The sequence below is a fragment of the Cibotium barometz genome, chromosome 34, assembly GCF_041138505.1.
Source record: "Cibotium barometz isolate CiBa-2024 chromosome 34, ASM4113850v1, whole genome shotgun sequence".
In the NCBI taxonomy this organism is placed as follows: domain Eukaryota; kingdom Viridiplantae; phylum Streptophyta; class Polypodiopsida; order Cyatheales; family Cibotiaceae; genus Cibotium; species Cibotium barometz.
The window spans coordinates 27442322-27468660 of NC_141079.1; the positions used below are offsets into that span (position 1 = coordinate 27442322).

The following is a 26339-nucleotide window of genomic DNA, read 5'->3' on the forward strand; positions in this document are numbered from 1 at the left end:
TGCTGGATTGCTACCCCCTCTGGATCGCCGATTTGGGGCGTTGCTACCACCTTGGCTGTTTTGGCGGGTGGAGGTAGTGGGGTTAGAGGTGTTGCCTCTATTTTCTTTGGCTTTAAAAACACACTTATCATCAACATGTCTAGGTATTTGGCAACATGTTTTGGCGGGTGGAGGTAGTGGGGTTAGAGGTGTTGCCTCTATTTTCTTTGGCTTTAAAAACACACTCATCATCAACATGTCTAGGTATTTGGCAATAAGTGCAAAATCTATTCTTTTTGAAATATTTTGCCAGTGGGGAAGGGGTGTTGAGGCAGGATTTTTGGAATCAGTGTTGTTTCCAGGAGGTTTGCCTTGATTTCCTAAGGTGCTGTTCCCTTGGTATTGGACACAAGGCCCCCCTCTTGAGTGGAGGAAGAGGATGACTTCTTGGGATGAAATTGGTCATGCAACCGAGCGAAGCGCAAGAGTTGGCACTCACACTCATATGGTTAGGCATAGGTTCTAAACTAATGGTCTGTGTGACAAAAGTAAAGAAGCTAGGCGGCAACTTGTTTAGTAAAGTGATAACCTGATCTTCCTGGGACTTGGCAGAACCAGTGGTGGCAAACTCGGCGTTAAGGCACCAGTATTCAGCAACTTTGACGGTCAGGTCATCCCCTTCTTTGATAGAGAAAATTTGAATTTGATGCTCAAGATCAATGTGATGCATACAATCACGTGCGGCATCTCTCTCTGCAAGGTGTGCCCATCTGTCAAAGACATAGGGGAACTGCTAGAGTTGTGAATGGAACTCGGGCAAAAGGCCTTGCATGAGCTCCACTATAGTAGTGCCATTTCTAGCTTCCCAATGGGGCTGATGACTTCAGGAGGTACTAGTGAAGGGTGGGGTTTTGGTTCAAATCCCTTTACTAGGTTCCAGGAAACTTGGGAAGTGAAAACTTGTTCCATAAGATTAGCCTAGGTTGTATAATTAGGTCTGTTAGGTTCCAGGAAACTTGGGAAGTGAAAACTTGTTCCATAAGATTAGCCCAGGTTGTATAATTAGGTCCGTTAAAACGAGTCTTTTTTGTGAAAGCATTTTTGGACATAGAAACATGAAAGGAGATGGTGGGGGAGTCCAGGAAGGTTGGTGTCCATATCTAGAGTGTAAGTGTTGAGGAGGGAAACCAGATAGTCCATCAAAACCAGGCATAGGTGGACCTGTTGAGGGTGCTCCATAAGATGGGATAAAGTTTTGGGTACTCAGCATAGGTGGAATACTTGGTTGAGGGACAAACCCTGGAGAGGGCACATAATTGGGAAAAACACCAGTGCCAGAGATGGGTTGGTAAACCACCCGATACCCCGGAATGCTGGGTGGTACTGCAATGCCAGAGGGCATAGTATTGAAAGATAACTGGGATGGGTAGAACCCATACGCAGGACCCAAAGGAGGTGCAGGCAGTGATGACTGCATGCCAACACTAGTAGGAAGAGATATGGGTTGGGAGTGAGGGTTTTGTGTTTGAATTTGGGCAGTATTCCATAACACATTAGGAGTAGGAACATAAAGTGAACCAGAGGAGAAAACAGTGTTACCTCCTTGAACACCAAAAGTCGGAGAGTGAATTATACTCCTAGACCCTCCTCTATTTGGGTTCACAAAATGCTAGGGATCGAGGGTAGTTGATGGTACCGTTTGTTGAACCTGTGCTACAGAAGAAGATACCTAGGTAGAGTTAGGAACATACGTACTAAAAGGTACATACGAACCTGACGCAGTCACCGATAGGGATGATGATGGATCTGCAAACGACCGAGGAGGTACGTGTCCTTCCTGAGAAAAGGTCCCATACCGAAGTCCAGTTTGTCGGCTAGAATGAGAAGTAGAGCTCTCTAGTTAAGGCTGGATACCTGGGTCCAATACTGGCACACTAGCTATGGGCATGTATCCTCCTCTGGAAGTAACGGCTGATGAGCTCGGAGAAGAAAAACCATATGCCAAGGGTGTAGAGGGTGAGTGGGTAAAAGTAGGCTGGTCGTCTCCCAATGAAAGACCTCGAACAGGGCTCTCCAGTGAATGAGGAGTCCCATCCTCCGTGTGATCTATATCAAAATAAGGAGAGTCAATATCTGGTATGATCCTCCGGAATCGAGGGTAGACGATCCATGCTGTGTACTCTCGAGGTCTTCAATCCCTTTGCTCACGATTGCTCTGATACCATGTGAGGGCAAAAGAGACCAAAGGACCAAATATATGAAAGATTAGAGCAAAACACACAGCACGCAATGTTGAGATGTATATAAAAGATGAAGTCCAGTACAAGAGCTCTATGTGAGACTCCGAACGAGTAGAGAAGGCTGCTGTCCTAAAAACACAGATGTCAATCCCGAAGTAAGCCTGATGTGAGCGCTTAGAAGTAAGCACTGATGTATCTTTGAAGTAGAGCTGATATTTAAGCGCTTATGAGCTGATAGCTGCTGATGGAAAAACGCAGAAGTGTGCTGTGGTGAAAAACGCTGAAGAAAAAACTGCAGAAGAACAACTTCAGTTCAGCAGCAGCAGGGACGGGTTCCACCAGTTTGTAGGCGGCCTGTTCCAACGCCAATAGATGGTACTGAAGCACCCTGTGGTGCTGTCCTGAAGTGGGCGATCAATCCAGCAGAAAGGGGAGTAAAATGCTGATGAGAGTGGACGGCCAGTCGATGAGTGATCGTTGGTCGATGGAGAGGATCGCCTCATATTTATATGAGGGCAAGGTGCTGGTTAGCCAGGATGAGCAGTCGGCCAGTAGATAAATATTATATAAAAAAGTGGCCCTTTTTGGGCTGGGTTAAATACACTTTTTGGGTATATTCTCACACAGATTGGATCTTATTACGATTTGAAAAAGCTAGACTTAGAAAGTCTAAAGCTAAGGAACACAAGGAAGCCAAGCTTGCCCCCAGATACTATGGACCTTTTCAGGTTACCAAGAAGATCAACGATGCATGTTATCGATTGGACCTTCCAGATCATTGGAGGATACATAATGCCTTCCATATCAGCTTATTGAAGCCATATACAAGACTACCCCTAGAGGAGCCTGTATTGGAGGATCCACCAGAAGTGGAAGAACAAGAAGATATCTTGCACCCGGAATAGATTGTATTCCATTTTGTGAGAAAAAGAGGAAAGACAGTGGTTAGGAAATTCCTCTTGAAGTTTAAGAATTATTTGCCTATGGATGCAAAATGGATGCCAAAAGAGTAGTTCAAGGACTACCTAGATATTCTTCGAGCTTATGAGGAAGCAATTGGTCCCGATGTATTTGAAGTACATGCTTAAATGTCTTGTGATCAAGACAGATTTAAGAGGGAGGGATTGGACCCCTAGCCCTCTTCATTGTATATATATTTACATTAAAATGGAATTGATCATTGTTTTTCTTATGTAATGGTTAATTGGATATGCTGTAGTTTGGGTGGCAACGATGCTCGAAAGCCCAAAGAGCCAGATTTGTATATAGGAGGCAACGGTGCTAGATGACCCATTAGATAGCAACGATGCTAGATATTTTTGGACTTTTCAGTCGGGCGGTCATTGCGACTAGATGGCCCAGATGACTGCATTGGATTTCACAATCGGACGGTCATTGTGACCAAATGGCCCAGATGACTGTATAGTCGGGCGGTCAATGCGACCGGATGACTATGCAAGAATTCTTGGGCCGTCCTAGTGACCAAATGGCCTTGAGCGACAGTCTGAGCAATTTCCCTCGAGAACCAAATGGCCTTGAGTGATAGTCTGAACGGTTTCCCTCGGGAACCAGATGGCTCAGCACGGTTTCCGATGAAACCAGACAGGACAATCCATACAGAGTAGGATCATTACTTGTGCATTGCATACTGATGTATGTTTGAATTTCTTTGACTTTGTGTGCTGTTTTTGATGTATGGACAATGCTTGGATTTATGGCATGTGATAGTCCACTAGGCTCTAGACTACCTGGCCAGTACCTGGAGTACCCAATAGACGCGAATGATGCATACTTGTTTGTTGATTACCTTGTGTCTAGTCTTTGCAAAAGGTAAGGATGCATTTATCTAACACATGTGACAGGCCATGAAGATATACCATCAAGAACAGGGACATCGGTCAAAGAAAAAGCATAGAGATGTTGCTAGATGAGCAAAAGGCACCATCTATATGAGGAAAGACCAGATGCAAAAGATCGCCAGATGGGACTAGTACCTTGAAACATATGGATATACATGATGTACCAAGAACATATGGAATATTTATATCCCACAGTTGAGGACAACTGTGATATAAGAGGGAGGGAATGTAACTATTTGGTCCTCCTAGGGAACTCATGCGCAGACACATGGATACATGGATGAAAGCATGGGAACAGGGATCTTGAAGTTGGCTCAAGAAAAAGCACCAGTTTTGGTCAAAAAGTAGGAAAAAGTAAAAAGTCAAACTAAGTTGACCACGAGCCAAGGGCACCATTGGAAAGAGGAGGTTGAGCCGGATCAAAAAGCTAAAAGCCGCTTTTCCAAAAAATAGCTCCAAGGCCAAAAAGCAAGGCCTTGAAGCTAGAAAAGCATAAATCAAGAATTTTGGGCCATATTTGATTATTATTTAAATATTAATAAGAGAAAAGTCAAAAGCAAAGTTGGGCCGCTTTTGGCAAAAAGTAGGGCCTCCTTCAAGTATAAAAGAAGCCTTCCAGTGTTGATCATCTACAAGGTGTGGAGATTTTCGAGATTGTGGAATTCCTCAAGGACTTCATCATCCTCACCACTCTCTCTCCTCTTGTCAGTTGATTGGTAGCGTTTATATCTTCGCGCGCCTCTTCCATCAGCGCCGTCGCCAGCCCCCCCCCCCCCCCTTCTTGCTCCATCTCCGCCTTGCTCAGCCAATTCCGCCGTTGACTTGCCTTGCGCCGCCCTACAGCGTCGCTGCTCCGCCAGATCGCCGCCCTGCAGTGCCTCTGCTCTGCCTGTGTGCGCCGCTTCTGAGTGCTGTGTAGCCCTACCTGTACTGTGCCACCAAAGCTTGCTGCGGCACGCAGTGCCTTCTGCGTCGCCTTGTCACCACCTGTGATACATGATTCAGCCATCACCACGAGCAAACGCCAGCGCCACCACCGCTAGCAAAAGCCACCGCCGTTTGCCGCCTCTGCACAGAGCTACCTGCCACCAAGGGCTGCCCTCTCTTAACTTTTCATCCAAAGATTTGTTGTTTGGGTACAAAAGTCCGTCAATAGGGATAAAGCACCATCCTAGTGTCGGTATCTCTCAAAGAGATTTCTTGAAGATCTACTATAAATTGGGTGTTGAGTACTCTTGATCATATTTGAGATTTGGGGATTTGACTCATACTTTGGTACTAGCCCAGGGAAGACATTCTTGTGGGTTATCCTTGTGGTGTGCTCGGCATTAGAGATCTTGTGCCTCGACACCGACTTCGACCCGGACTTCTTCATCGACATACTTATTTGATATTGTATTCACCTGTTGTATTGGTCCTGGCTTGGAAAAGCCCGTGGATTGTTCTTGAATAAATTCCTGAAAGGGGACGGGGCCTGTGCCCCGCTCAGTGTGGTGTATTGTGCAAGATCCCTCTACCCTTCTTTCTCTCTCTTTCTCTATCTTTTTCTCTTGGACATGTGGTTGAGTCTGTCATTGCACGCCCTGCTGGGCTTACACATGAACTTCACTTGCTGGATTATGAGCTTGGTATTGTGGGCTTCATTCTTGATCTTGATACTCATCACTACGCCAAACTACTTTCCTCTCTATTGGTATCAACCCAAGCGGGATGTGGAGCGGACGTGCTCTGTGATGACGTATTTTTTGCTACCATTGTCGAACAGTATAAGAACATACTACTCCACATTACCATAGCAATTAAATAACTCACTGGCTCATAGTCGTGGGTGGACTCCTTGCTTGTCTTCGAGCTCCCGGTTAATGATGACAACAATGGAAGGAGATGGAGTTGGAGGTGGTTCCCTTTTGCCGCCTGGAGCCAATCAAGACTCGTCACCATGGGGGACATGGCCTTCTTCGGACGTGGGCCAAGATGTGGTTGTCTGAGGGATTGTGAGGTGGGAGCTATTGTGGCACCATGGATCCCAGGCCTTCTTCCAATTTCAGCTCCTGTGTTCCGTACTCCTGGGGAATCCACAAAGCACCCTTGGTGGCTACAATTGGATGCCTAGGTAAATGAGCTTGCTGCATTGGACCTCAGAGAAGGCTGAAATGTGCTGTGGAACCGTTGTCTGTGCTATGAGCGTACTCGTACGAGAGGGTTTTGTCTGTGCTGGTGCTGGCTGCACAGAAATGTACTGATTTGCTGCTCTTGCACAAGCGGCTCGTGTTTGTTGCTGTTGCTGGTTGCTGCAGAAAGGGGGCCGTTAGTGTCTGTTTTGCTCACAGACGGTTGCAACTGAACTCACTGTCACTTGTATTGTTGAGCTGGTGTTGAGGAGATATTTTGCACCTTTCACTACTGGAGGACAGGCATTGAAGCACAGCTGAAAGCTGCTGGCTGCGCAATCGCAGATGCAATGATGCTGCCTTGTTGATACTTGCCTCCTTGATGAAGATTCACATCTAAAAGTGTTGCAGGATATTGCAACCAAAAACATTCTCTTTCTCACTCTACAGTTCTCACACAACCAAAATGCAAAGCTCTCCTTAGTTTGCTCACACAAGGAAGATCTATCTCTCTCACAATGCACGGACCTAAACCCTAATAGCAAGGAGGAAGATGGAGATAGAAAGGTTCAGTTTCCAGGGAGATTTATCCATCTGTAATGAGAAATGACATTGATAAGAGTATAAACAGAAACATCTCCAGCTTACGTTTCAATGAAGAGTGAAGCGATTGAGTTACTTGCACCAGTTTAATCTAACCTTTTGGTGGCTCTTTTGGATGAATAGAGATAGATAAAACCCCAACTACTCATTTGCTAGAATCAACTTAGGGCCCTGATGTAAACTTAAATTTACAAAGCTAGGGTGGTTCGTAGCAAATGATTAATGCCATGCTTGATTATGTAGGATAATCAAGACTAATGAGAATTAAAGAAAGAACTCAACAAACATAAAAACAAGACTAATCTTTCATTGATAATTCCACTAACAAATGAACTTGTGATCTCATCAATTTACAGCTCATAAGTAGCATCTCTAGATTTCATCTCTTGATTCACCCCATCAAATTACTAGAATCTCTGCCAGTTACTCCATGATTTTCTCACCCATGATGTCACCTGGAGTGCATAATCACTGCTTATATCATTTGGAATCTACACGTTGACCTTTCACTTTCACCTTCTACAATCACCAAATAACTTTAGAGCAATACAACCTTACAGTAATTTGGAGAGAACCCTTGTCTCCCCTCTCGTAATACTCTAGGAGAACACACACCCTACAACCTTACACAATCACCAAATAACTTTAGAGAAATACAACCTTACACTAATTTGGAGAGAACCCCTGCCTTCCCTCTCATAATACTCTAGGAGAACACACACCTCCCTCAAATCACAAATGCCAAATACACATCACATTGATGAACTCCTGCCACCAACAAAACCATGCAGACTCAATATTTCAACGAAGGTATTGTGGTCATAGGAAACTGTTAGAAGTCATCTCCTGTCTTTATCACACACTAGGGCCTCTGTTGTGGGTGTGCCCGCCCTTTGTAGGTGTTTTCTCATTTTTCCTCACTCCCCGTATTTTTTCCCCATCTTTCCCTATTTTTACCAGGTGTGGGAGGCAGTTTTTTGCACCCTGGCTGATCCAGATACTGGCAGACTGCTGGCCAGGAGGTTCTGGATGTTGGCCGACTGCCCCTTCTGGTCCCCGACATCTCATGCATGCTGGCCGATTGTGCACAGCTGGCCGACTGGTGGATGGAGCTAGTCGTGGACATGTAGACCCAGTCGGCTGCCTTTTCAACAGGCAGACTGCATGTATGGGGCCATATAAAATGGCCCCATGGTCCCCACACCATTGTATCTTGTTTTCGGGATCTTGTGTATAGAGAAGAGTTACACGCCTATCTCTCTCCTTCTCTTGTACTGTCTATTTTCTGCACTCTACTTGCTCTTGTGGTCTTAGATTTGGTTATCATCTCCGCTGCGTATTTTGACATGGTATCAGAGCCCTAGGCTCTTGAAAGATCTTGGGAGTTTTCTGAGCAAGAGGGGGATTGTTGCGTTGCTGATTGGTGGATTGTTAGGGACTGTTCGGGAAGAGAAGAAGCAAGAGGAAGGTGGGCTGAGTTGCTGGACAGCCACTTGCAGGTTTAAAGTTTTTTTTTCCCACCCACCCACCCTTTTTCAGTTACATCCCCGTGATGGCAGATTTGTTAGAGATGGCTGAGAAGCATGTGAAGATCCCAACACTCCCCACGTTCCCAGTGGACCGTTAGTTGAACGAGAACAATTACGGCATCTGGAAGGTTATGATGGAGTCTGTGTTGGAGTCATATGACCTCGCTGATTTCATCGTTATCGAGGTTCCACGGCCGGAAGCAGAGGAAGGGGAGTTGTTGTCAACGAGGAAGGACCACGAGGCACAGGCACAGATGTGGGATCGTGTCAATGCCAGGGTCCGTTCATTTATCTTCCTCAACTGCACACCGCAAGTAATCAATCACGTAAAGCATATGACGCTGGCCAGAGGCATATGGTAGCACTTGGCTTCGCTTTATAACAGGGTATCGCCCATGAAGAGGATTTCCTTGGAAGTACAGATGCGGGTTATGAACCTTGCAAAGTCGTCGACGATGCGGGAGCACATTAACAAGCTACAGGCCCTTCAGCACGAAGTCCTCTAAGCTGGGAAGGAGATATCATCAGAAGATATGGGCATTACTTTGCTGTCCCACTTGCCTGCTCAGTATTCCGCTTTCTACTCCTCTTTGATTACTAGTGGCAGGCTCAGCACCATTACCTAGGAGGAGCTTGTGCCCATGGTCTTGGACCAGGAGAAACGATTCACAAACCCTTCTCCCAGCGGAGGTTCGGAGGTCTTAACTAGCCAACGGCCGAAAGGCCGGAATAACAAGGGCAAAGGGAAGGCTTCACCGGAGAAGTCTTTTGAGAAGAAGCCTGACATAGATCGAGAGAAACTGAAGGCCGAGAGGTCCTGCAATGATTGTGGCGAGAAAGGCCACTATTGGAGGAAGTGTCCTAAGCGGACTGGGAAGAGTGCTGATTCTTCAGCCTCAGCTACAAAGACTCCTGCATTTGTGCACTTAGAGATGATGGACTCAGATGCTTCATCGTCTTCGAGCGAGGAGGCAGTTGGCTTCACCACAAAGGATATCTGGGAATGGATTCTTGATAGTGGTGCTTCCAGGCACATGACTCCGTCCTGAGACTTCTTTTTGGATCTGAAATGGCAGTCAGGTCGCATCTTCATTGGCGACAACTCCACCATTCTGATACACAGTGAGGGCCGGATGGAGATTATTCCCGACGGCAAGGGGGGCAAGCATGCCTCCCATGTTCTTTACGTCCCTGCTCTTGGTTTTCATCTTCTGTCAGTGCATGAAGTATGCAAGACTGGCTTTCGGGTGGAATTTGAGGAGCATTCAGTTGCTCTATGGGACCGTGAGTTTGCCCAGGTTGTTTGGGAAGGCGGTGTGGAGAATGGTATCTACAAGCTCTCTGCACTCTCCTCATTGACAGGTTCTCAGGTCGGAGATTTGTGGCACTTTCGTTATGGCCTCTTAAATGTGGATGCACTGCGGCGAGCTTTCCAGGACCAAATGGTGATTGGCTTGCCAGATGTTGGCACCAGGCAAGGACGTTGCAGGTCTTGCATACGTGGTAAGCAGCACAGGGAATCCTTTTTGAAGCAGGCTTCCAGACGGGCTTCAAAACCATTGGAGTTGATTCACACTGACTTGTGTAGACCTCAGCAGACACCATCATTGGGAGGATCTCTCTATTTCATGCTGCTTGTACTAGATTCACATGGGTCTACTTTCTTTCACAGAAGGACCAAGCTTTTGCACTGACTTGTGTAGACCTCAGCAGACACCATCATTGGGAGGATCTCTCTATTAAATGCTGCTTGTTGATGACTGTACTAGATTCACGTGGGTCTACTTTCTTTCACAGAAGGACCAAGCTTTTGCACGGTTCAAGGATTGGCACGTGATGGTGGAAAAAGACTCTGGATTGCAGGTAAAGACTCTCAGGGCTGACAAAGGGGGTGAAGTCTCCTCGAATGTTTTTCTCAGATTTTGTGCAGACCATGGCATCAAGAGGGAACTAGCCAATACAGGATCGCCTTCAGAGAACGGAGTTGTAGAACGCAAAAATAGGACTATGGTGGAGATGGCGAGGACTATGTTGGAGCATCGTGATCTTCCTCGTCCACTTTGGGGAGAGGCTGTGGCAACGGCTGTCCATACCCTCAACCGGTCTCCAACGACTTCAGTACCTAATATGACTCCGTTTGAGGCATACTTTGGCAGAAAACCTGATGTCTCCCACTTCCGTGTTTTTGGGAGCTATGCGTATGTACATATTCCGAAGAAGCAGAGGGGGAAGCTTGACTCCAAATCCCGCAAGCTTATATTTGTGGGGTATAATTCTCTTTCCAAGGGATACAGATTGTATGATCCAGAGAAATGAGATTGTTGTCAGCCTTATGCTCATCACTAATCCAAAAGGTTTTGGGTGAACTTATATATAAGCATGGCCACGTGGCACCCTAGTGCACGGGGTTCACGTGATAGATACCATCTTGGAAACCAACTGTGCCCATTTACACCCAGCCACACAATGGAGACCCCACCCTCCCTATCATCCCTCTAAAAGGGCCAGACTTGGGGGGATCGCAAGCAGGGCACCCTAAGCGCTACACCATCCACAAGCTTCCCATATGTGGGATAAGCCCAACCCTGCTAGCATGCTGGCATCCTACACCTGTCGCGAGAAGTGTCCCTCCAGCAGACCATACCTGTCAAATGGAAATCTAGAGTGGCTACCATACGTGTGTGATAATCTAGACTCTGGAGGGGCTAATTAGTGAGTGCAGACAGTCCACAATCTTGCTTCATGGTCCCTTCGGGATCTCTACCAACTGGTAGAGAATTCTCTCATGCACAAGTCATTCCTCTGCTACCTACAATATGGTGGGAGACCAGGGTATACCAAATAAGACAGTAGCTGTGTATTGAGCCATCTATTAAGGACCAATGTTAGAGGACAAGGTGCCATTTGATATGGAGTATTTGGGCACAACAGAGGTCTATCTACTGTAAGCTTGCATTCATTTTTGTTTTCTTCTATATAAGTCGAGCAAAAGTGTCTCAGTGGGTCCCACAACTCTCCCCTCCCCCCACAAAGACAGCCAAGATCCACAGCCAGGACACCAAAGTTAATTTCATTAAGATGTAGTTTGCAAGTTTGTGTAAAAAATCATGTTATGAATAAATGCTTACAGTTTGATCCCATACATCATCAGATACGTGCAAAGAGACAAGATCAAAGTGGTCAAGGCAAATCAGCAGAGAGCCTCATGGACATCTTACTCCATAATTGGACTTACTTTGAGCATTCCCATGCAATGCTGGGCTCGGTAAGAAACATCATATTACTATCACTAATAAACTAGGGGTCTAGATTAATGGAACCTTGTTATTAGAGTAAAGATTAGCATCAATTTGATGTATGCTTTATGTGCAGACAGATAAGCAGGTTCATGCTAAGTACTGTGAAAATGAATTTGGGCACTTTCTTCTTTCTGATGGCCAACAAATCCATGGACAGTTCCATGTGCACCTGCATGTTTTGATCAAAGAACTTCGGAAGCTTCTGAATAAACTCCGCAGCCAGATTCTCCCGACGTCCTATCAGGCAAGGGCACCTTTTGCAGCAGAGTCCGAAACACTAGTTCTACTCTTTCGTTTTAACAAAAACATTCATATTTGAAGGAGGGTGCTTGGGGCGGGGGAGGGGGGGGGCTGGGGGGGTGGTGGTGGTGGTGGCTGTGTGTGTCAGTTGGAGACCAACTTGCTTTGATAATGTGCAGGAGTTGCCATCTTGGAAGTCACCCAGGCTGGAGGAGGATCCGGAGCTGGAGATACCACCCATGCCATTAATGCCACAGCTATACCCAATCGTGGGGCTTGCGCCTATCCCATCTGAGCAGGAAGAGTATATACCCAATGACTATCCGGCTCCAGTGTTTAAATCACCTATTCCCAAAGAGCACCCTCCTCTAATTTTACCTGAGCCATTGAAAGTTCCGCCGCTCAAATTGCCTGTCATGCCAGCATTTACTGAGGATGAATCCACCATTGATTATGATGCATATAAAGAGGAACCGATGCCCGTTTTTGCACTTCCACATCAAGAACCACTGCCCGTATGGGTGGACCCTCATCTGACAGAACTCCCGTCTGAACCAGAGTACTTGTTGCCTCAGGTCATTCCGCCACCTGTTTTGGAGTCGATTCCATCGTTCCGACCACCTCTTCTAGATCCGCGGCCTTGCGAGAAGTCTTATTATGAGCTTGGGAAGGATGAGAGAGGAGTTTGCGATGGATTATGCAGCAAGCATGGACACAAGCACCACTTTGTACCTGGACAACATAGGCGGGAGCCATGCTTTGCTAAGACACCTCAACTGTTAAGTCTTCCCCCTCCTCCATTTCCCGAAGCTGAATCTGTCATTCTGAGAACTGAATTTCAAGATCATGGCCAGGGCCACTCTCTGGCCGAGCTACAAATCATACCAGAACCACCCTTTGAATCACCTCTTGAGGAGCCCACTCCACCATTTCAACCCCCAGTACTGAAAGAAGAGCCCATTTATGTGCCAACCTCCCCTCCTCACCTTCCATTTTGGAAAGAACCAAAGGCACCTTATCCTGTTGGATGGATGGCTGGACAGCGTCCAGTGTTTCTCATTGACTGCAGTGCTGCAATGGCGGGGGAAAGGATGGAAGCTGTGCAAAAATGTTTGAAAACACTGTTCAGTCCAGGAGGCCAGGTAATTCATTGGATTTTGAAACATTTAATATGATCAAGGAACACGGTTTAAACTTGAGCGGATTGGCATTTTCATAGCAAGAGTTCATCTTTGCACATGTTTCCACAAGCTCAAAATAGAATGATTCTGCTGGAGTCATTACATGCACCTGGAACCTTTGCTAAGGGTCAGGAGGGCAAATAATGAGAGTCAAGCTCAAAATAGAATGACTCTGCTGGAGTCATTACATGCACCTGGAACCTTTGCTTGATATTTGGAGATCTCATGATTTCTCACAGGCCTCCCAAAGCTTGGCCTCTGCTCTCTATGATATTAGCGACTTTTATCACATGTGTGCCCTTTCTAAGAGGCAAGAGGCCTTGGATTAAGGCCTATTAGATGTAGACTGGCTGCCTTACAGAGAGAGCATGAGAAACATCCTCATGCTCACTGGGTTGCAGACTCTTTATGTACTATTAGGGCAAAGCTTCACCACACTCTTGAGCACCGTGCGGAGTACCGCCGCCATGCCCAAGAATTCTTTTGGACCCAGATGGGTGGCAAATGCAACAAACATTTCTTTGCTACTCATGGTCCATCTCATGCCAAAGATAGTGTTAGGCAGTTGCTGCAGGATTCACATGGCACTCTTCATTCAGATCCTCTTATGATTAGACAGATTGCCACTGATTTCTATCGCCAGTTTCTTAGCGCTGAGCCTCATTCTGACTTGAGACACAGGTCCAGAGGAAGATTTGGAATGCATTGCCACATTAGATTACTGAGGAGATGTGTGCAATTCTGGATTCCCCTTTTTCTATGCAAGAGTTCAGTCATACTCTTCATGCCTTACCTCATGGTAAGTGTCCAAGGGAGGATGGTCTCTCCCCTGTTTTTTTCATTACTTTTCAGGATGAGATTGGAGCAAAGATCACATCTGCTCTCCAGGAGATGTGTGACACAAGATCTATGTCTTCTTCTCTCACTGAGGGGCTTATCTTCCTCATCCCCAAGAGTGGGGATAAGACCTTGATTGGACAGTGGAGACCTATCACTTTACTTGGGACTGCATATAAGATTCTTGCTAAGGCAGTGAGCATTAGATTGCAGCCAATTTTGCAAGTTGTCATTCATGATACTCAGAATGGATTCTTACACGGAAGGAGCATCTTTGATAACATTTTTTCCTTTTGGGAGGCCGTGGAATGGGCCAAAGCGAGTAATCAGCCTTTAGCCATTCTGCTTTTGGATTTTGAGAAGGCTTATGATAGAGTGGATTGGGACTTCCTTGAGGGTACTCTTAGCCATATGGGTTTCTCTGAGAGATGGAGCAGGGCAGTTTCATACATGTATCATGATGCCCATAGTAGTGTGCTTGCTTTCAGAGATAGAGGATAGCAGTTTCAGATCTCTTGCTCAGTACGACATGGATGCCCTTTAGCCCCATTATTATATATCATAGTCGCAGAGGCCATGAGCATCTTCCTCCGCTCCACTGCTGGTATTTTTGGATTGAGGTTGCCTCTTCGTAGTCAGGAGGAGCTGGTTGACTCTAAGTTAGCTGATGACACAGCCGTGTTCTTGGAGGCCTCACACATATGTTTATGTTCCTTCCGGGTGGCATTTGTTTGGCAGCAGGGGCCCTCATTAATTGGCTCAAATCTGTTGGTTTTTGGATTAGCGACTCGCCGAGAGTTGCTTAGGGTGCAAACCTTGGTTTTACTTGGATCAATAGAGGATGCATTGGTAGATATTTGGGATGCTAGGTTGGGGTTGATATTTCTCTTGCAAAGCAGTTTGCTCCAGTACTCATGAGTATTCGGAAGAAGCTTCTTCATTAGAGCTCCAAGAGATTGGATTTAGCCTCTGGAGCATTGGTGGCTAATCAGGTATTGCTTGCCTCGGCTTGGTTTATTGCCTCTTGTGGGTGCTTCTCTCGTGCGTGCATTGGTCAATTGCGGAGGTTAATCTACAATTTTCTTTGGTCGGGTTTGGATGGCACCACAGACACCACAGACACACATGCCATGATAGCTTGGCTCCCAGATTGATCCGGATGTTCAGTGCACGGTGTTGCTTTGCAAACTTGTAGTCAGAGGTTTCCTACTAGGCGCTGAGCCTTGAAAGGATTTTCACAGAGGCAGATATCGGGGTACCATGTTCCTCTCATATTGTAGCCATTGTTAGAGCATGGAGAAGCATGAGACCATTCTTGTGACAGAGGCTTCCTAGGTCTTTGGATGAGGCTGACCGCCGAGAACCTATTATGTGGAACGAGTTCATTAGGGATGAGGCTGGTGCCACTTGGTGCATCTCGTTGTAGTGGTCAGGATGGGAGAGATGTGCATAGTTCTTGCTTGGAAGACCTTTAAGAGTCTTCCGATGGATCGGAGAGTTGCATCCATTTAGCATCTTAGGGGTTCTCGCATACGTATTGATTAGATTGATGCAGCTACACCGCATGAGTGGCTCTCTAGGACCTTTCATGGAGATTAGCATCCGACATGGCTGGGAGTTTTTTCGAGGATAGGCATACCTTTGTAGGTCATTGCTCTCCCGGGCGAGGAGGCTACATACTATATCATCTATTCTATCATGCTTGGAGGGAGATTGAGATGTAGCATGGAGGGGATCATCCTAGATACCAAGCTTAGTCCAGTGAGGATTGTTGGTCATTCGGGGAAGCACTAGTTCATTGATCCTTCTCCTCAGATAGTGACTCATGGCTCTTGGTGTTTGTGGCTGTTTGGTGGCAGTCTTATCAGATATCCTCAGTGGGATCCAGGTGAGTGGGAGTGGATTGATGCCTCTGATCCATTGAAAAGCCTTCCCTTTTTCAGTTTCACGGTCCGAAATGCCAGGCTTCTCATCGCTCATCGTCAGATCCATAGGATCCCTACTCTCAGGCCTCATTGGGAGAGTTGTGACATCTCTCGTGATACAGTGTAGATATTGGCATAGGCTTTGGCATTCAAATATCTCTCATTTCTTTTGGTTATTTTTACATGGTGGTCTCCCCACCAATCAGTGGAGATCGGTTTTCGGTGTAGCACTTACCTGCCCGAGATGTACGGCAAATTCTGAGACTGTACAGCATTGTTTATGGGGATGCAGCATTACACAACGTATTTGGGACTCTATAGCCCAAGTTATGGGCAAATTGAGTAGCCGCGCCATGCATGTTACTTGGGGGGCAGTTGCTTGGTTTTCCTAGTCTGGTCTGCAGCTTTTCTACGAGGGCAGTGATACAGACACTAGACACTGCCATTTTCATTCGTAGAGGTATTGCCCAAAATGGTTTGCTACAAGATGTCCCTCACTCACATTATACACCTCCCAGATAGAGGATTGACACTAGCTGGGAGATTGTTGCTAGTATAGTAGATTTGGAGAGCTAGATGCACGGAGGCTATTGAGGGTGTCCAGATTTTTGAGTCTCAGTGCATTAGCACTATATGGCCACAAAGCATGCATGTCACATACCATGCACCCCGGTCCCCCAGCCATCACAGCTATCACTGGCACTGCCCACTAGTGGGCTAACCACTAGCTGGGACCCTTGGGATGCCCTAGTCCCAAGGTAGAGTTCCACAACTCGAACTGCTCACAAATGAGCCATAATCCCCACTTTATAGCCACTTGACCAATTCACATTGCTATAAGAATTATCCGGCCGGCCTCTAGCACCAGCCACGTTGTGTCCACACAACACGGGACATAACAATACACGAGGCGTGGAAGTGAAGGCTGAAGGAATAAGAGTCTATCGCATATTTTTCGCATGCGATGTTCTTTATATTCCAATGATAATCTTTTGTCTGTGTTAGTTTGATAACTAAAGAGGACTTGAGGGTTACCTTTGACAACATGACGAGAAACTGGGTAGTTGTGATAGGGCTTTACGTGGCACGCTGTGAAACCTGACCAACCTGACCAAGTTGGTTCCAACTCATTCAGAGGGGAATTGAAAGCATTGAAAGATGCTGTTATTTTTTTGAAGCAGGGTTGTGTGTAAGCCTAAAGCGCGATAGGTTCTGCACCAGTTCTTGCAACTTTAGTTTCTTGGAAGTGGCCTTTGCAATGGATTCCATCATTTACATTACATGCTCCATAGGAAGTCTCATCATTTAATGAGCTGTCTCTGGCAATAGCGTGCAGCTTGCCTTTCTGTTGATACATGGTGCATGGAATAGTTCGATGTGTTAGTGAGGGGACATGATTAATGATCTCTCACATATATAAGAAATCGCAATCTAGCGTTTGCTGGTGAGGCCTGGGGATGCTTGAAGATGAGGCTTACCGGTGAAAGCGCTGCAAAGTAGGTGGCATTTTCTCAGAAGAAAATAATCACACCGTTTAGAGAATATGGTAGGAGTACAGCTCCACTTGGACTACACCACGAATTTTTCAATAAGGATGGCTCAGTGACATCTGTCAATCTTTGAAGGCCTCAAGGAAGAGCATCGAAAATAGAAAGTTTCTCTTCTAGCATGCATATTCTCTCATTCAGTGGCAGGCTTTGCAGGCAAAATACACTCCTTAGGTCAAAAAAGACCCTAAGAGCATAGTTCTGACATCCCTGTCGGTGGATGGGTTCAATTGTGACAAATGGATCATGACGGCTCTGTAAATGTTTGACTGACAGTCACACAGGTAGCATACATGTTTAGACCAATGTCTAGGGACATGGTTTAGACTAGAAGACTGCTTCCTGTTGGGTTGTGGGGCCCATTTCGGGCATAGATGGTTCTACATTGGATTGGGAGTTTTTCCGAAGTTGCAAAACATTTAAGTAGTCATAGAGTGTCATGTAGGCTAGTTGGGGCTAACCTGCAGGGAGGCAAGACGTGGGTTCACATAAGACCTCGTTTTGCCCCTTGATTACATGCTACTGAGGTTAACATGACATCTCTTAGTGAGTGCTTTGTTAAGAATTTTGTTAATATAGCTTAAGGGTGGATACATGTAGATTTGACAGGAGTAGAGCAGTGCAGGCTTCACTGTCTGTATATGAGGTCCCATAAACTTATTTGAGTCGTCTCTAAACATCTAGTCTCTAGCAGCCAAATCGAAAACCAGGTCCACTTTTGTACTCACTAGAAGTTTAAAGTAAACACAAAACATAAAACATAAAACATAAGAGAGTCAAACTTTTTGCCATCTTTGGGAAAACACTCAATTGCAGTACCATTCAAAGGGCTTTCACTTGTTTTATACAAAATCTTCTTCCGAAGGCTTTAAAAAAAAAAAATTTAATCATAAATGCACTTTTTCATACATATTTACATTTGTATGAATGCAGGCATGTCTACACAGGTAAAATGGTCATGTTCCAGCAAGACTAACCTCTTTCGATTTCAGGCTGAAATTGCAATAACACACTTTGACATCATCATGTATTCATTTGATGCTTGGAGCTTTGGAGACATAGAAAATTCATATGTTTACAAGCAAGCATTGGGATCGAGGTATTTGAGACCATTGGAGGTGAGCAACTTTGCTTTTGAAGGATAAAATTTTATATTCTTTGAGCTTAATAACCCAAAGGTCTTTAAAAAAGGTCCAGTAGGTCGTTAGCAAGTGAGTCAATATAACCTTCCTTGAGGGACACCACCAAGGAAGGCTAAGCCGTCCTTCCTATGGGGACCAGGGTGCAAGAGAGAACCCCAAAGTCTTCCAAAGACCTCCACACAGTCAATGGGGAAGGCGAGATCCTCACCAGGTATACAACAGCATAGAGCCTAGGAAGCTTAGACCAGTCCTAGATTTTCATTTTCAACTTTATGGAACCAATTCCAATCAGAAGTTGTCTGCATATCAGACATAATGGATCCCAATGAAGTCTGGAGTCACGAGTGAAGTCAAACACTAGTGCCATCTGTCCGTCTGGAGTTTGCAGAGACAGCGGATTACCTATCAGAGAAGATTGCCTTGGCACATTCAAGTCATGCTAAGTACATGGCTCTTTGAAGTTGGGGGCAAGAGGGCTTATAGCAGAAAGTCTCAGTGGTGGAGATAAGAGTTTGTGTATACCAGATGACACTACCACTTCTAGACATTAAGTTGTCAGATATTGGCATAAGGTTGGCTGTATATATGATCTGAAATATGGTTGAAATTATCATGTGGACTTTTATAAGTCATTGATGCACGAGCTGATACATGCAGTGGTCCAAGTACTGCCCTCTGGCCTAGCTTCTATGGCCAGCCACGTGCCCATTGCCAGGCTCCAATGTGCCAACTGCCACAGAAAGAGAGTGATCTTTCGCAGCCAAAAACTATCCCACAACCTCTTCCAGAAATCTTAGAGAAACTGAGGAGGGAGTCCATGAGACTGCCAGTGTCCTGCCGCTGCTAGAGTGCCCTCAACCCCTAGCATTTGAATCTTGCGGCCTAGTTGTGCGTTGTAGGCAAAGAAGGGGGTACTCACTGTCATCTGGATCCTGCTATGTCCACTCCTCTGGGTCCCACTCGAGGTGCATGAAAGGACGACCCTCCCAAATCCACTAATGCTAGAATCTCTCCTTTGCCACCTCGGCCGGTGGAGGGTCTATGTGCCACTCATGTGCATGGAAACCAATCACTCTCACCCTTTGCAAGGTGCATCCATTGAAGTGCTCCATAGGGGGCTTTGCTCTCTCAAGTCTACCAGGAGGTCCGATAGAGAAGGTGCGTAAGGTGGAGCTCTCATCACCGCCATGGACGGCCGAAGGTATGCCATGCCTGGTGAATACTCGCAACAAATCTAGGGGGGAAGGGTCCGGAATCGGGGCCAGCCACTCAAGGGGGATGGAAGTGTTGATGTCGAGGCTAAGTCCTTCCCTACCCCGTATCTCAATGAGGCTCTTTATTTATTTATTTATTTATTATTATTATTATTTTCCAGAAAGAGACTTCTATTAAGTATGAGAAAAACATACAACAATCACAGCTGTAAGCCGGAAGAGAATAGAATCACCCCAATATGTAAGGTGATTTCAACCACTGAGGAGCATCATGATGCCATGTAAGACCTGTGGTACTAGAGGAAAGAAGATGCCATGGTCCCATTCCCGCATAAATATCACACGCTTCGCCTGCGTAGAACGAGAGGGCCCCTGAATGTGAGCCCAAGAAGCCATAAGAGTGTGGATGATATCACCCCATATAGTACTAATGCACTGAGACCCAAAAATCTGGACACCCTCAATAACCTCCGTGCATCTAGCTCTCCAGATTTGCCATGCTGTAATAGTGGCAATAATCTCCCAACTGGTGTCAATCCTCTGTGTAGGGGGTGTATAATTAGAGTGAGGAACATCCTGCAACATAAACCATGCTGGGCAATACCTCTACGAATAAAAAAAACAGAATTTGTACCACTGCCCTCATAAAAAAGTTGCGGACTGGATTGGGAGAGTCAAGTAACTGGCCCCCAAGTCACATGCATGGCTCGGCCACTCAATTTGCCCATAAGTTGGGCTACAGGACCCCAAATCTGCTGTGCAATGCTGCATCCCCATAGACAATGTTGTACGGACTCAGAATTTGCCGCACATCTAGGACAGGAAGGTGCTACACCGAAAACTGATCTCCACTGATTGGTGGGGAGACCACCATGGAAGAATAACCAAAAGAAATGAGAGATTTGGCTCCTTCTGTATGAGTGCCAAAGTCTATGCCAATATCTGCGCTGTATCACTGGAGAAATATCATAGCTCTCCCAATGAGGCCTGAGAGTAGGGATCCTATGCATCTGTCGAGTGAGGAGAAGCCTGGCATTCCGAACAGTGAAACTGAAAAAAGGAAGGCTTTTCAAAGGATCGAAGGCATCAATCCACTCCCACTCTCCTGGATCCCATTGAAGATATCTAATAGGACTGCCACCATATAGCCACAAACACCAAGAGCCATGAGTCACTATCTGAGGAGAAGGGTCAATGAACGAGTGCTTCCCCAAGCGACCAACAATCCTCACTGGACTAAGCCTAGTATTTGGTATGATCTCCTCCATACTACATCTCCTCAATCTCCCACCAGGCATGATAGAATAAATGAGGAAATCTGTATCCTCCTGGCGTGGCAGAGCAATGACCTGCAGAGGTATGCCTATCCTTGAAAAAACTCCCAGCCAACTCGGATGATAGTCTTCGTGAAGGTCCTAGAAAGCCACTCATGCGGAATAGCTGCATCAATCTGATCAATACGAATGCGAGAGCCCCTAAGATGCTAAGTGGATGCAACTCTCCGATCCTCCGGAAGACTCTTAAAGGTCTTCCAAGCAAGAACTGTGTATGCGCATCTCTCCCATCCTGACCATTGCATATAACGAGATGCACCAAGTGGCCGACCAGCCTCATCCCTAATGAACTCGTTCCACATAATAGGTTGTCGGTCAACCTGGTCCAAAGACCTAGGAAGCCTTTGTCGCAAAAAATATCTCATGCTTCTCCATGCTCTGACAATGGCTACAATAAGAGGGGAAGATGGTGCCCTAATATCAGCCTCTGTGAACAAAAAATGTGTGTTGGGCATCCAGTCTCTCCCGACACCCTGGGTGTACATTTGGAATCTGAGACAAGAAAAAATCCTTCCAAGGCTCAGTGCCTGGTAGGAAACCTCTGACCACAAGTTTGCAAAGCAACGCCCTGCACTAAACATCCGGATCGATAATATTCAAGCCCCCCTCTCTTTTGGGCTGAATAATTGTGAGCCAAGCTACCCTGGCACGAGTGTCTGAGGTGCCATCCAAGCTCGACCAGAGAAAATTGCGGATCAATCTCTGCAATTGGCCAATGCACGCACGAGAGAAGCACCAACAAGAGGCAATAAACCAAGCTGAGGCAAGCAAAACCTGATTAGCCACCAAAGCTTTGGAGGCTAAATCTAATCTCCTAGAGCTCCAATGGAGGAGCTTCTTCCGGATACTCATAAGTACCGGAGCAAATTGTTGTGCAGGAGAAATATCAATCCCAACTTGGCATCCCAAATATCTAGTAGTGCATCCTCTGCTGATCCAAGTAAAACCAAGCTCTGCATACCAATCAACTCTCGGTGAATCACTAACCCAAAAACCAACATATTTGTGCCAATTATGAGTGCCTCTACTGCCAAACAGAACTCCTCTAGTGCTACCCAGAAGGAACATAAGCATATATGTGAAGCCTCCAAAAACAGGGCTATGTCATCAGCTAACTCAGAGTCAACCAACTCCTCATGACTACGAGAGGCAACCTCAATCCTGAAATACCAGCAGTGGATTGGAGAAAGATCCTCATGGCCTCTGCAACTATGATATATAATAAAGGGGCTAATGGGCAGCCCTGTCGTACTGAGCGAGAAATTTGAAACCGCTCTCCTCTATCACCGCAAGCAAGAACTCTACTGTGGGCATCACGATACATGCATGAAACTCCCTTGATCCATCTCTGTGAGAAGCCCATATGACTAAGAGTACACTCAAGGAAGTCCCAATCCACTCTATCATAGGCCTTCTCAAAATCCAAGAGCAGAATGGCTAAGGGCTGATTGCTCACTTTAGCCCATTCGACGGCCTCCCAAAATGAGAAAATGTTATCAAAGATGCTCGTGCCGTGTAAGAATCCATTCTGGGTATCATGAATAACATCCTGAAAAATTATTGCAACCTGATGCTCACTGCCTTAGCAAGAATCTTATAGGCAGTCGCAAGGTGATAGGTCTCCACTGGCCAATCAATGTCTTATCCCTGCTCTTAGGAATAAGATAAATAAGCCCCTTAGTGAGAGAAGAAGGCATAGAACCTGTGTCCCACATCTCCTGCAAAGCCGATGTTATCTCAGCCCCAATCTCATCCCAAAAAGTAGTGAAAAAAACAGGGGAGAGGCCATCCTCCCCTGGACACTTACCATGAGGTAAGGCATGAAGAGCATGACTGAACTCCTGCATAGAAAAAGGGGCATCCAGAGCGGCACACATCTCCTCGGTGATCAAATGTGGCAATGCATTCCAAACCTTCCTCTGTGCCCTGTGTCTCAGATCAGAATGCGGCTCAACACTAAGAAGCTGGCAATAGAAATCGGTGGCAATCTGTCTTACCATAAGAGGATTTGAGTGAAGAGTGCCATGTGAATCCTGCAAACTGCCTGACACTATCTTTGGCATGAGATGGGCCGTGAGAAGCAAAGAAATGTTTGTTACATCTACCACCCATCTGTGTCCAAAAGGATTCCTGGGCATGGAAACGGTACTCCGCGCGCTGCTCAAGAGAGTGATGAAGTTCTGCTCTAACAGTACATAAAGAATCTGCAACCCATTGAGCATGAGGATGTTTCTCGTGCTCTTTCTGCAAGGCAGCCAATCTACGTCTAATAGCCCTTTCTAAGTCCAAGGCCCTCTTGCCTCTTAGACAGGGCACATGTGTGATAAAAGTCACTAATATCACAGAGAGCAGAGGCCAGGCTTTGCGAGGCCTGTAAGAAGTCATGAGATCTCCAAATATCAAGCATACGATGCGATAGTTCTGCATCTGAAAACAAATGATCAGGGATGCGTACATGGGGTGCTGATCCATGGCAATTCGGATCTCTAATACATAAAACCACTGGGCAATGATCCGATTTGGAGGTGCCTGTAGCGATCAAAGTATGTCCACCTCTGTCAAGCACCCACTCATCCACATAAAATCTATCTAACTGTGCATAGATACATCCTACATCTCTTCTCCTCTTAGACCATGAATAAAGAAGAGTGGATGTCTCCTCAAAATGTCATCCTCATGCCAACAATCTCTACCATGAATGGAGAGTATAAACCTCTCCCAAGACGCTCTTTCAAGAGGATGCACCAAGCCCTCATGTCCACCTCTTTTATCCGTTGGCATCTCAACCATGTTAAAATCCCTACCAATAATCCAATGGTCGGCAAGAGGCATCAATGTAGTGAGAGATTTCCAAAAGGCAATCCTCTCACCTCTATGGTTAGGAGCATAGAGGTTGAGAATACCAATGCGTGTAGTACCTTGCATAAGAAGGATCCACTGTGCTCTCGCAGGCAAAATGACACCATGTCCAATGATGCAAGGCAAGATCGAAGCTGAAACAGAGATACAAACACCACCCTTGGTACCAACAGCGGGTGACCAAAAGGTGTGTCTCGAGAGAAGCTTGCCTGCTCTCCCACACTGACTAGCATCCAGTTTATGCTCTTGCAAGAGCAATATATCCATAGGTCCGCCTGTGACTGCACAATGAAGCTGGGTTTTTACAATTTGTTTCCGTCGATGCGGAAAAAAACCCCAAGACCCTGAATGTTCCAAGAGACAATCCTCATAAAGACTCAGAGTAGGAACGACCAGATCTTGTGGTCGACGAAGGACCCCCTTTAGAGGCGGAAGTACGTCTCGCATAGGTAAGGGAGGGAAAATCTGACGATGTAAACCTTATCTCTCTCTCCCATTTTGGGGAAAAGCCAGGGCTTCTCTTGGGCCTCTGGGGGAAGTTGCCCAAAAAGAAGCCAATCTCCAAGTGACCGAGCAGGACCCATACTCAAAGCTTCCCACAATATGTGTGGGCAAGCCCCCAGCATGTGACCACTGGGTAAACGGACTAGGCGGTTCTAGCTCAAAGGCGGTGAGAGACTCTCCTCGGATGCATCTAGAGTGGATTGCTGAAGGGCTGGCCTAAGATGATCCCAAGCATGTAAGAGGCTGGTTGCAAATGTGTCCTCGAATGCAGGGCTAAAGCCATGAGCCCGCATCTCCGTGAAGATCCATCTCGTACAAGGGCCTCCAAAAACCGGGATGGAGGCGGAGATCCTAGACAAGAGGAAGTCCTTCCAGGGCTTGTTGCTTGGAAGAAGGCCATGAACTATCAACTTGCCCAAAAGGGCGCAGCTTTGAATGGAGGGGTCAATGATGCCCACGGCCCCCTTGCGTCGCAGTTGAATGATCACTCTCCAGGCCACCTTGGCCCGGTAGGCTTCCCGTTGTCGCTGCTCGCCCAAAGAAATTTGCGGATCAACTGCGTAACCTGACCAATGCAAGCTTGGGAGAAGGCCTAGCATGAGGTGATGTACCACATGGCGGTGAGAACCTGGTTCGCTAGCTGGACCGAGTGAGAAAGTGGAAATCCGTTGCCTCTAGCTTCCTGAATGAGAACCTGACTATGTGAAGCCGAGTAGAGCCAAGAAACACCTCGGACCCACTCCTGAGGGAATCTCCATCCGGCACATCGTCCCCTCTAGAAAGTCCCAATCTACCCTGTCATAGGCTTTCTCAAAATACAGAAGGAGAACAATAAGATCTTGCTGCCTCAACCTGGCCGAAGCAGTTGTCTCCCAGAAAGTGAAGATGTTGTCCAGAATGCTTTGATCTTGGATGAAACCTGTCTACATGCCATGGATCAAATTAGGGAGAAAAGGCTATAGTCGCAGCTAATGGCCTTGGCTAGAATTTTGTAGGCGGTCCCTAGGAGGGTGATGGGCCTCCACTTTCATAAATCTCCAATCTGTTACCACCCTCCTTGGGAATCAATCCCTCTGACCTCCTCTCTGGCATGGCTTTTGTGATCATAATCTCATTGAAGGTATCTTTGAAGCCCATCTTCTCCCGGGCATTTTCCCCTAGGGAATGCCGTTAGAGCCTCCGCAAGCTCCTTTGCGCAGTAAAGGGTGTCAATAGGAAAGTCCGGAGAGTGGGAGGAACCACCTCTCTTATATGCCGCCACCAGACCGCCCATGCATGTCTAGCACATGAGAGGATAGGGGGCACCCATTAGGAGAGAGTGGAAGAAATCTGTGGCAATGGCTCGCACATGGGGAGGGGGGGGGGGGAGATCCGCAACCATGGATCCATACTGGCTTGCAACTTGCGGATACCATCCCTTTGCTTGTGTGCGTGTGCTATCTCAAAGAAATCTCTAGTGATCCTGTCTCCTGCCTGGGTCCAAAAGGAGGCTTTGGCATGGTACTTGTACTCCACCCTCCGCTCCTCAATGGAACTAAGATTTGTATGGGCTGCAGCCTGTTTGGACATCTCGACCCTAATCAATGGGTCGGACCAAGTTAATGGTGTTAGGCAGTCTTGTCCATACAGAGCTTTGAAAGGGCTCATCCCGATACTTCGGTGATAAGAAAGCATTGTAGGCAAATTCGACCAGGTGCAGATAGCTTAGCCACTTCTTGGGTTCCTTGCCACAGCATGATCGAAGTATATCTTCGATTACTTGGTTCACCCTTTCTGTTTGACCATCGGTCTCGGGTTGGTAAGCTGCGCTGAGATCCAAGAAAGTTCCTATTACTTCGAAGAATGCAGTCCAGAATCTTGATGTGAATTTGGGATCTCGATCACTTACTATTCTCCTGGGTGGTAGACCATGCAATCTGAAGACATCCAAGGTGCT

The 26339-nt window shown here is 46.4% G+C and overlaps 1 protein-coding gene across 2 annotated transcripts in view; it reads left to right on the forward strand.

Annotated features, from left to right (window-relative positions):
• The window catches only part of LOC147618857 (uncharacterized), a 64380-nt gene that overhangs the window by 13003 nt on the left and 25038 nt on the right, over positions 1–26339 (forward strand). For both annotated transcript variants that reach the window (XM_086773935.1, XM_086773936.1), the window contains exons 2-5: positions 11473–11586; positions 11694–11864; positions 12040–13002; positions 18343–18468. In XM_086773935.1, the coding sequence (XP_086630061.1) occupies positions 11473–11586; positions 11694–11864; positions 12040–13002; positions 18343–18468 (1374 nt within the window). The remainder of the gene's footprint in view (positions 1–11472; positions 11587–11693; positions 11865–12039; positions 13003–18342; positions 18469–26339) is intronic.